This window comes from Corylus avellana, chromosome ca8 (genome assembly GCF_901000735.1).
Source record: "Corylus avellana chromosome ca8, CavTom2PMs-1.0".
NCBI classification, from domain to species: Eukaryota; Viridiplantae; Streptophyta; class Magnoliopsida; order Fagales; family Betulaceae; genus Corylus; species Corylus avellana.
The window spans coordinates 21,290,652-21,302,959 of NC_081548.1; the positions used below are offsets into that span (position 1 = coordinate 21,290,652).

The 12,308-nt window shown below is 34.9% G+C and overlaps 1 protein-coding gene and 1 non-coding gene across 2 annotated transcripts; one reads left to right on the forward strand and one right to left on the reverse strand.

Moving 5' to 3' along the window:
• Positions 1 to 450: 450 nt before the first annotated feature.
• On the forward strand, positions 451 to 9,509 carry LOC132191029 (receptor-like protein EIX2). Its single transcript, XM_059606047.1, has 5 exons — positions 451 to 3,332; positions 6,766 to 7,009; positions 7,259 to 7,903; positions 8,474 to 8,726; positions 9,193 to 9,509. The coding sequence occupies exons 1-5, from the start codon at positions 451 to 453 to the stop codon at positions 9,507 to 9,509; spliced, it is 4,341 nt and encodes a 1,446-aa protein (XP_059462030.1).
• Positions 9,510 to 10,725: 1,216 nt separating this feature from the next.
• LOC132191178 (small nucleolar RNA snoR8a) lies at positions 10,726 to 10,813 on the reverse strand. Its single transcript, XR_009441208.1, has one exon. It is a non-coding gene; the product is annotated as a small nucleolar RNA snoR8a (small nucleolar RNA).
• Positions 10,814 to 12,308: the final 1,495 nt, after the last annotated feature.

Genomic DNA, 12,308 nt, shown 5'->3' on the forward strand with positions numbered 1-12,308 from the left:
ATTTTTTTTTAATGATCCAGATTTAATTTTATTTTTTTTACCGTAAAAAAAAAAAAAACTATAATTTTTTCTGGTGCACCTACACCAAATCCACTAATGGCTGGGTCACTAAGTTTGACATTGAGACCTTGCGCTCCAAAGACTTCAACAGAGGCGGCTAGCACTTGACATTATTATTATTATTATTATTATTTTTTGTAAGTGCACTTGACATTATTGGTGAAGCATGATGGACTGCAAGTCTACAAAGTCTTGAGTTGTCTTCCTATTTGGCATCAAGAGTCAAGACAATGACTTGAAGAACATAATCTTTGTCGGTCATATGAAGAGGAATCCTCAATTCAGTAGCTTAAGGCATCTCATATATGTTATACTTATATATATATGGAATGTGCTCTCACCTTTTGAGTTAACAACTCATTCCTGCGATATTTCCTCCTTCATTGTGCTATGGGAAAGATTATGGGCAGGAAGACTAGTTTTCTAGTGGTCCTTGTGCATTGGTATCTTTCCTTAGCTACTATCTTATGCATGTTCACGTATTGTCATGGAAATCCAAATGTTCTTTGCAGGAAAAGAGAAAGAGAAGCCCTTCTGACCTTCAAAGAAAGTATTATAGATCATTCAAATCAACTCTCGTCTTGGATTGGTGAGGAGTGTTGCATGTGGAAAGGAATTGGTTGTGACAACATAACTGGGCATGTCATCCAGTTAAATCTTAGAAGTCCATATGATCCCTATACTGCATATGAAGGTTATGAACAGCTACAATTGGGCGGATTGGTAAGTGATTCTCTATTGGGATTGAAGCATCTTCATTATTTGGACCTAAGTTCCAATTGCTTTGAAGATACTAATATTCCAAGCTTCTTTGGTCACCTCCAGAGTTTAAGGTATCTAAATTTATCGCATGCATGTTTTGTGGGTGGGAGTCCTCATCAGTTGGCAAATCTCTCGAACTTGCAATATCTTGACATTAATGATCTCTACCTTCAAATTGACAAGCTTGAATGGTTATCTCATCTTTCCTTGTTAGAATTCCTTGACATGAGTTACCTCAATCTTAGGAAAGCATCCAACTGGTTACAGGTGATGAACATGCTCCCTTCTCTATCAGAGTTACACCTGTCTACTTGTGAACTTGATAAATATGATCCTATACCTTATGTTAATTTTTCATCTCTAATTGTGCTTGATCTTTCAAGAAACCAGCTTCCTGATTCAACATTTGACTGGTTTCAAAGTCTTACATCTCTTGTTACCCTTGATCTAAGTGGGAATTATATTCAGAGTCCACTTCGAGTTGCTTTCCAAAACATGTCTTGTCTGAGAAACCTATATCTCTCTGATAGCAACTTCTCTTCCACAATGCTTAACTTGTTATGCAATATAAGTACTCTTGAAAGACTTGATCTTGAACATAACAATATTCAAGGTGTACTTCCTGATGCCATTGGATCTCTTTCCCGATTGAGGCATCTTGTCCTTTCAAGGAATGGCTTTGAAGGAAAATTACCAAGATCCTTGGGAAATTTGTGTAATCTGCAGTTTTTAGATTTATCTCGCAACAAACTATGGGGAGATGCGTATGGACTTTTAGGAAACTCTTCTGCATGCAAAGTGAGAAATTTAAAGCTTTTAAATTTGAGTGTGAATAAACTTTCTGGTACTTTGCCTGATCAACTAGGGAAGCATAAAAAACTATCCACTCTTTTTCTCTATGATAACATGTTTTCTGGTCCGATTCCTGTAAGTCTTGGAAATCTTTCAAACCTTGAAGAGTTATTCATCTCTAACAATTTTTTAGAGGGTTTTGTTTCTGATGTGCATTTTTTCAATCTAACAAAATTGAAAATGCTTGATGCCTCTTCAAACTTCTTGACTTGGAATGTAAGCTCTAATTGGGTTCCACCTTTTCAACTTCAAGGTTTATTTATAGGGTCGTGGTCATTAGGGCCACAATTTCCTACATGGCTTCAATCACAAAAAACCCTTCAAGAACTAGATTTATCAGATACAGGAATTTCAGATGTAATCCCTTCTTGGCTTTGGAGCCGTGGTTTTCAAATTGATTACCTAGATCTTTCTCAAAACCAAATTCGTGGCAGTATTCCAAGTTTATCTTTCAAAGGTACGATCATTCTTGCTTCAAATAATTTCTCCGGCCCCCTCCCCCTTATCTCTTCCGACATTTATGAGTTAGATCTTTCCAATAACTCATTCCATGGATCTCTTTCTCCTCTCATTTGTGAACATAAAGATTTGTCAAAAAATATTTTATCTGGAGAACTTCATGATTGTTGGATGAACAATTCTTCGTTGCACGTGTTAAACTTGGGGAGCAACAAGCTCACAGGAAATATTCCGAGTTCCTTTGGTTCTTTATCTGTGCTGACATATCTATCCTTGTACAAAAACAATCTGTCTGGAGATTTACCATTATCATTGCAAAATTGCCAACACCTAGAGATTGTTGATTTGAGTGAAAATCATTTGTCTGGCAACTTATCCATTTGGTTGGGACATAGTGCCCCTTTGACAGCTCTCTTGCTTCGCTCAAACAGGTTTCATGGTAATATTCCTCAAGAGTTGTGTCACTTTAATTTTCTTCAGATCATGGACCTTGCACATAACATATTCACAGGATCAATTATGCGATGCTTTGGTAATTTGAGCGCCATGGTGAGACTTGATTCAAGTGCTCTCTCTATTTTCGGAGTTGAACACTCATTATCTTTGGTAACAAAGGGGGTAGAGTATGAATATGGTACCAATGCAATTAGTCGCGTCACAAGCATTGACCTCTCGAGCAATGATTTAATTGGAGAAATCCCCGAGGAACTCACCAATCTTTATGGCCTACGATACTTGAATTTGTCCAATAATCAACTTCATGGAAAGATTCCTGAGAAAATCAATGCCATGAAATTGTTAGAGTCTCTCGATCTCTCAATGAATAACCTCACAGGTGTAATACCTCAAAGCATGGCAAATTTAACATTTCTGAGTTATTTAGATTTATCATACAACAATTTCTCAGGTAGAATTCCTACAAGCACTCAACTCCAAAGCTTTAGTGCACTGAATTTCATTGGCAACCATGATCTTTGTGGACCACCACTTACGCCAAGTTGTGTTGGAGATGACACGTCCTTAGAGTTGACACCAAATGTGGATGATGAAGGCATCCAGGGCAGTGGCTGGATTGACATGAAGTGGTTTTATATGAGCATGCCATTTGGATTTGTAGTGGGCTTTTGGGGTGTATTTGGTCCACTAGCATTCAACAAGGCTTGGAGATCTGCTTTCTTTAAGTTTTTCGATGGCATAAAGTATAAACTCTTTGGTGATGTTTGAAAGGATCAAAATGGCAAGACTATGAACTACCTCTTTTTTTGTTGTATTTTTGCACTTTAATTTTCGTTTTGTGTTTGTTGTTGGGAAGCTATCTTTTTTTGCTATTTTGATTCCATGTAACCCTTTTTCAATTTGTTTAGAAATAAAAAAAGGACAGCATATTGTTCAAAGAAAAGGAACAAAGTGTGTAAGCTAAAAATAAGATAATTCTTAGTAATGTTTTAAAAAGCTTTTTGAGTTTTGAAGAATTTAGGGTTCCATTACATATCATTTTTATTCTCACTTTATAAACCCTTAACTTATTAATTTGTTTTGGTGCCGAAAAACAGGACAGATTTGCCCATTTCTAATTCCAAGTTACTGTACACTGGAAGTTATCACTTGTGAGGTTTCATACCCAGGCTCAATCCAATTAAGTGCATTGCATCTGCCAATTTCACCATATAACCCATCTTTCATTTATATTAAGTTATTGATATGTCGGACCCATTTAATGTATTAGATACAAATTTTACTGTGACAAATGGTGTTCATCTCCTTCTTCAATCGATTGATCAATATTCTTTTCGAGCCACAAAATATTATGAAATCCATCTATTGACTAATTGATTCTTCAAACCACAAAAACGTGTCATTTAATATTCAAAACGGAGAAGAAAAAAAAGCTATTGAAGCCCCCCAGAGTCTATTAGCAACAAACAAATAACCAGTAACTTGGAAGTTTAACATACACTGATGAAGTTAAACTAGAAAACCCATCATTTAATAAAGAAAATCCACACACCCACAAAGAAAGCGTTATACAGTAACTTCAGTAAGTACTGAAATCAATAAAGCCTACACATTGAAAGAATATGGAGGCGTGCGTAACCCTAACTTGTGTTAAGGATATAAATCCTTTTGATTAATGATGATTTGATTTGTGATTATTGTTGATTTGATTTGTATTTGAAATTATGTCAAAGCTCTATAAATAGAGCTATGTACTCAAATCATACATCAAGGAAATATGTAGACTATTGAGGTTTTAATATGTGGATATAGGTTATATGCCAAACCACGTTAGTTTCTGTGTCTTTCTCTCTTTCCTTTACTCTATATTATTCCGCTTTATATTTATCTTATTATATGTTTCTATAACTTGTAGAATAATTCAGTCAAAAATCAGGGCTTTAAACACCACTCAGATGAATATAAGAAATTGGTTGAGCACAACGCAATAATAGCAAAATGCCCTGTGAATATCAAACCCAACTCCTAACCATAAAGAACAAGAAGAACACCAAAATTAGGCAGGCATTTGAAAGCGTTTTTCTTCTCTTCCAAACATATAATTAATTTTCCATTTACACAACCAAATTATTGTGTCATGTATTCAAGAGGCTAACACATTTTATGAAGGGAAAAAATTATAGCGTCACGAGTCACCAAAAAGCCTTGATTATGATATTATATGAAGAGAAACGTGTGTTATATGAAGTGTGTGTCAGGTTGCTTATGTGGTGGGAAATATGTGTCAACAATTCGAGATAAGTTGCAGAAACCTTGTGCAATTACTCATAAAATATAATTCAATTACCAATCTATTGTTACCAGATTTACTAGAAGACATTATAAAAAAAATAAAAAATAAAAACAAAAAGAAAATAAAATCCTTTGTCGGTCCCTTCCCACCCATTACTCATTAGCCTCAATATGTCAAGGTAGATTTAGTGAATCTGCAAGTAAATCGTTACTTAAGAAAAAAAAAAATTGATTAGCATCATAATGATAAAGACCAAATTTAAAGTTCCAAAAGAGTAGCTCAATTGGCTGTGAGCCACGCCACATGAAGCGGAGGTCACTAGTTTAAATCCTCCCTCCCCTTCCCTTGTGTGTTGACATGTCGAAAAAAAAAAAAAAAAAAAAAAACCAAATTTGAAGAACAAATTTATAAAAATGAATTTGTCTGCCAATTAACCATAATTTTTCGCAAGGATATAAATATATATGGCGTCATTTAAATCCATGAATGAAGAAACCGTACAATAATTTCAAAATATAAAAACTCATCAAGAACAACTTAAAAAATTAAATTATTTATATTTAGTTTAACATCATCCTCGAAAGAAAATGCATTATTAGTAATTCAAACCAGCTACTTTGAAAGATGCACCAGATTAGATGTCTTCAATATGTTCACAAGTTGGCCGTCCAAAGAAAAGAAAACTTTGGGGCAAAGGCCCATGTGGTAACTCAAAGGCCTATCTCGTAGATCAAAGGCCGGACAAAGGCTTCCTTATCGCTCAAAATTTGTAGACCATACCGATTAGACTCATTGGAAAGGGTCAAAGCCCAACCACTCACCATATATATATATATAAACAATATTTTTTTTCTTTGGAAAACTACATTTACTTCTACCTAATTATCATCTAATTTATAATATCTCCCTATTTTTTAATTTTTACAATGTCCTCAAAAGAGAAAAATAAAAAGATTTTTTTTTTCTTTTTTTTGGTAGGTGGGTTAGCAATCGGCGTAGGGAATATGTATATGATAATAAACGATAATACAAAATCAAAAGTGGAGTTAATTAAAGCACTCTGATTTTGATTTGCAGATTAAACTAAACAGGCAAGGAAACTTGCCAAAGTTTAAGACACCAATGACTAAATTTGGCTTGAAAAAAGAAAATGAATCTTTGGATAGAGACTAGAGAGTTCTGTTTGGTGTTCAATAAATGAAAGAGAGAGTTCAAAAAAAAAAATCGATATTTGAAAGTATTTATGTTTATTTTATTTCAATCGATTTCATATCCGTTTTGCATCTTTTTCAAAGTAGAAAATTGTCAAGGAAAAATCACATATTTTCTTTACACCTTCATGCATTGACTTCACTTTACAAGGTCATGCATACGAAGTCACTTTTACGCAAATAGGGAAGCTTCGTGGTGGACAGCTAGTCAAGTTCAATAATAGAGGATTTGATTCAGGAGTGATGATAGAGAGAATACGGGCGTGATGCACGGCCGTATTTTTTAATATACATATATACTTTTTTATAATTAAAATATTAAAATATATTATTTTAATATTAAAAAATATGGCCGTGCATCACGCCTGTGTTCTCTCAATCATCACTATGTAGAAAATCCACACAACTTTTGAAATTTTTTCAACAATTCATATTTTTTTTGTTTTTTTGGTATTAATGGCTGGGTCACATATATGCTATATATATGGAATGTGCTCTCACCTTTTGAGTTAACAACTCATTGCTGCAATATTTCCTTCTTCGTTGTGCTATGGGAAAGATTATGGGCAGGAAGACTAGTTTTCTAGTGGTCCTTGTGCATTGGCATCTTTCCTTAGTTACTATCTTATGCATGTTCACATATTGTCATGGAAATCCAAATGTTCTTTGCAGGAAAAGAGAAAGAGAAGCCCTTCTAACCTTCAAAGAAAGTATTGTAGATCCTACAAATCAACTCTGGTCTTGGATTGGCGGTGAATGTTGCATGTGGAAAGGAATTGGCTGTGACAACATAACTGGGCATGTCATCCAGTTAAATCTTAGAAATCCGTATGATTTTGATGCTGCATTTGCACAAAATCCGTATGATCTTGATGCTGCATTTGAAGGTTTTGAACGGCTACGATTGCGCGGATTGGTAAGTGATTCTCTGTTGGGATTGAAGCATCTTCATTATTTGGACCTAAGTTCCAATTGCTTTGAAGATACTAATATTCCAAGCTTCTTTGGTCACCTCCAGAATTTAAGGTATCTAAATTTATCGAATGCATGTTTTGTGGGTGGGAGTCCTCATCAGCTGTCAAATCTCTCGAACTTGCAATATCTTGACATTAATAACCTCTCCCTTCAAATTGACAATCTTGAATGGTTATCTCATCTTTCCTAGTTAGAATTCCTCGACATGAGTTACCTCAATCTTAGTAAAGCATCCAACTGGTTACAGGTGATGAACATGCTCTCTTCTCTATTAGAGTTACACTCGTCTACTTGTGAACTTGATAAATATGATCCTATACCTTATGTTAATTTTTCATCTCTAACTGTGCTTGATCTTTCAAGAAACGGGCTTCCTGATTCAACATTTGACTGGTTGCAAAGTCTTACATCTCTTGTTACCCTTGATCTAAGTAATAATTACATTCAGAGTCCACTTCTAGTTGCTTTCCAAAACATGTCTTGTCTGAGAAACCTATATCTCTTGCATAGCAACTTCTCTTCCACAATGCTTAACTTGTTATGCAATATAAGTACTCTTGAAAGACTTGATCTTGCACATAACAACATTCAAGGTGTACTTCCTGATGCCATTGGATCTCTTTCCCGATTGAGGCATCTTGTCCTTTCAAGGAATGGCTTTGAAGGAAAATTACCAAGATCCTTGGGAAATTTGTGTAATCTGCAGTTTTTAGATTTATCTGATAACAAACTATGGGGAGATGTGTATGGGCTTTTAGGAAACTCTTCTGTATGCAAAGTGAGAAATTTAAAGCAATTAGATTTGACTGGGAATAACCTTTCTGGTCCGATTCCTGTAAGTCTTGGAAATCTTTCAAATCTTGAAGAGTTATTCATAGGTGACAATTTTTTAGAGGGTTTTGTTTCTGATGTGCGTTTTTTCAATCTAACAAAATTGAAAGTACTTCGTGCCCATTCAAACTTGTTGGCTTGGAATGTAAGCTCTAACTGGGTTCCACCTTTTCAACTTCAAGTTTTACAGATGGGGTCTTCGTCATTAGGGCCACAATTTCCTACATGGCTTCAATCACAAAAAAACCTTCAAGAACTAGATTTATCAGATACAGGAATTTCAGATGTAATCCCTTCTTGGTTTTGGAGCTCTTTTTTTCAAATTCAATATCTAGATCTTTCTCAAAACCAAATTCATGGCAATATTCCAAATTTATCTTTCGGATTTAGTTTCTTTCTTGCTTCAAATAATTTCTCCGGCCCTCTCCCCCTTATCTCTCCCCGCATTTGGGATTTAGATCTTTCCAATAACTCATTCCATGAATCTCTTTCTCCTCTCATTTGTGAACATAAAGATTTGTCAAAAAATCTTTTATCCGGAGAATTTCATGATTGTTGGATGAACAATTCTCAGTTGCAAGTGTTAAACTTGGGGAGCAACAAGCTTACAGGAAATATTCCGAGTTTCTTTGGTTCTCTATCTGCGCTGACGTATCTATTCTTGTACAAAAACAATTTGTCTGGAGATTTACCATTGTCATTGCAAAATTGCCAATCCCTAGAGATTGTTGATCTGAGTGAAAATCATTTGTCTGGCAACTTATCCATTTGGTTGGGACATAGTGCCTATTTGACAGCTCTCGTGCTTCGCTCAAACAGGTTTCATGGTAATATTTCTCAAGAGTTGTGTCACCTTAATTTTCTTCAGATCATGGACCTTTCACATAACAAATTCGCAGGATCAATTCTGTGATGCTTTAGTAATTTGAGCGCCATGGTGAGTCTTGATTCAAGTATTCTCTCTATTTTCACACAAGGAAACTCGTTACCATTGGTAACAAAGGGGGCAGAGTATGATTATAGTAGCAATAGAATTGGTCTCGTCGCAAGCATTGACCTCTCAAGCAACGATTTAATTGGAGAAATCCCCGAGGAACTCACCAATCTTTATGGCCTACGATACTTGAATTTGTCCAATAATCAACTCCATGGAAAGATTCCTGAGAAGATCAATGCCATAAAATTGCTAGTCTCTCGATTTCTCAATGAATAACCTCACAAGTGTAATACCTCAAAACATGGCGAATTTAACATTTTTGAGTTATTTAGATTTATCATACAACAATTTCTCAGGTAGAATTCCCACAAGCACTCAACTCCAAAGCTTTAGTGCACTGAATTTCATTGGCAACCATGGTCTTTGTGGACCACCACTTACGCCAAGTTGTGTTGGAGATGACAGGCCCTTAGAGTTGACACCAAATGTGGATGATGAAGGCATCCAGGGCAGTGGCTGGATTGACATGAAGTGGTTTTATATGGGCATGCCATTTGGATTTGTAGTGGGCTTTTGGAGTGTATTTGGTCCACTAGCATTCAACAAGGCTTGGAGATCTACTTTCTTTAAGTTTTTCGATGGCATAAAGTATAAACTCTATGGTGATGTTTGAAAGGATCAAAATGGCAAGACTTTGAACTACCTCTTTTTTTCTTGTACTTCTGCACTTTAAATTTCGTTTTGTGTTTGTCATCGGGGAGTTACCTCTTTTTTGCTATTTTGATTCCATGTAACCCTTTTTCAATTTGTTTAGAAAAAAAAAACGACAGCATATTGTTCAAAGAAAAGGAACAAAGTGTGTAAGCTAAAAACAAGATAATTCTTAGTAATGTTTTAAAAACCTTTTCGAGTTTTGAAGAGTTTAGGGTTCCATTACATATCATTTTTATTCTCACTTTATAAACCCTTAACTTATTAATTTTTTTTGGTGCCGAAAAACAGGACAGAATTGCCCATTTCTAATTCCAAGTTACTGTACACTGGAAGTTATCACCTGTTAGGTTTCATACCCAGGCTCAATCCAATTAAGTGCCTTGCATCTGCCAATTTCACCATATATATAACCCATTTTTTATTTTGCTGTTTTAAAATTTAGATCTCCCATTTTTTGTTCCTTTTTCTTTCATTTATATTAAGATATTGATGTGTCGGATCCATTTAATGTATTAGATACCAATTTTACTATAACAAAATGGCGTTCATCTCCTTCTTCAAGTGATTGATCAACATTCTTTTCGAGCCACAAAATATCATGAAATCCATCTAATGACTAATTGATTCTTTAAACCACAAAACATATCATTTAATATTCAAAACGGAAAAGAAAAAAAAAAAGACATTGAAGCCCCCCAGAGTCTATTAGCAATAAACAAATAACCGATGAAGTTCAATTAGAAAACCCATCATTTAATAAAGAAAATCCACACACCCACAAAGAAAGCGTTATACAGTAAGGACTGAAATCAATAAAACCTACACGTTGAAAGAATTTGGAGGCGTGCGTAACCCTAACTTGTAGAATAATTCAGTCAAAAATCAGGGCTTTAAACGCCACCCAGATGAATATAAGGAATTGGCTGTGCACAAAGCAATAACAGCAAAATGCCCTGTGAATATCAAAGCCAACTCCTAACCATAAAGAACAACAAGAACACCAAAATTAGGCAGGGATTTGAAAGCGTTATACTTCTCTTCCGAATATATAATTAATTTTCCATTTACACAAACAAATTTTTTCAAACAGAACCATCAAGAAACTATGCAGAATCGAATAATATGTGAGCGAATGAACTAATTACGTAATAAACTAAATGTAATTGAAATTGGGCGGCGCTCATATTCTATGGGTGTAAACGTGTCTTTCATGCCATGGCAATAGCATTCAGAACGAGGAATTTTTATAATCATCGCAACCAGCCCCATGTATTTGCATAATATAACGAAAAAGAATAACGAAATCTTTCAAAAACTTTGAAATTCATAGAAGAACTAGAAAAGAGAGAGCGCAGAGGAAGAACCAGGTCTCTGAAGCGCGGCGCAGAGCCATTGCTAAGGCTATGAAGTTGGTAAATGGAAACACCTCGTTTATTTATAAAGAAAATATTATAGGCTGTTCGATTCGGATTCGAAACCCTAGCGGCACACGAGTTGGACTTACTGAGCTCGACCCGGATTGTAAAAGACTTGGACTCGATTCGGCCCATATTAATCTGGGCCTGAACTTGAAGGTAGTTAGTTATCTCGGCCGACTTATTTCTTTTTTTAATAGTTTGACGACGAATTTATTTATTTTTAATTTTCGGAATATGAGTGAGTGACGGGAAAAGGCTTGGTTAAGGTTTTCCTCTTAAACTAGGCTTGGATTTGAGAACCCAAGCGAGAATATTGGGCCTAGTTGCTCAAAAAATTATATAATGGGGGCCCAATTTAAACCAACCAAATCCAGCGCACCCAATGACAGCTAGTCCATGATCGACTTTTAACATTCTTGATTCTTTTCTCTTTTCTCTTTTCTTGAGAAGAACATTCTTGATTATTCAATGCACGGAATTAGAAATTAAGAAGCTTCAGATATTTTTTTTAATATATTTAATGGCCTTTTTTTTTCTTCCCTTTTCCCCCAGTTGAATAGGTAAAAAAAAAAAAAGAAGGAAAAAGAAGAAGATAGATGGAAATCCAATTTCTTAGACGCATGCAGCAGCAACTCAATGAGTTACTGCACTAATAATTAGTTTATTAATTTTCCTAAACTTGATAGGCGTAATATTGTGAGATACCTGATGAATATGTCAATATTGTTAGAGATAAAGACCATGTTGGAGAAGGACTCATCCAAGATAAGCCACAAGAGGAACCAAGATCAAGAAGGAGATAATATTTATCTTCTAGCCTAGGAGATTGCATTAATTGTACTCTAGTTAGTAGTTACTACAACATTATCTCTAGTATTCTAGTTCAACATTATCTCTCATCTATTGGTCAGAAGAGTTACGTAGGAATACTATTTGAATAGATTATATAGAATTAAACTTGTACAAAGCTCTGATATCATGAACGTGTTTATTATATAGAGGTTTGTACAAGTTTAATTCTATATAATCTATACAAAGAGTATTCCTACGTAACTCTTCTAACCAATAGATGAGAGATAATGTTGAACTAGAATAGTAACTACTAACTAGAGTACAATTAATGCAATCTCCTAGACCAGAAGATAAATATTATCTCCTTCTTAATTGATCTTGGCTCCTCTTGTGGCTTATCTTGGATGAGTCCTTCTCCAATATGGTCTTTATCTCTAACAAAAATGTCATGATATTAATTTATCGTTAATTTAGATTTACAGGCTTTTATCAAAGTCTTTGATGACATTTTCTCCAATATTGTCACTGTTTATATCGTACAAAGACAG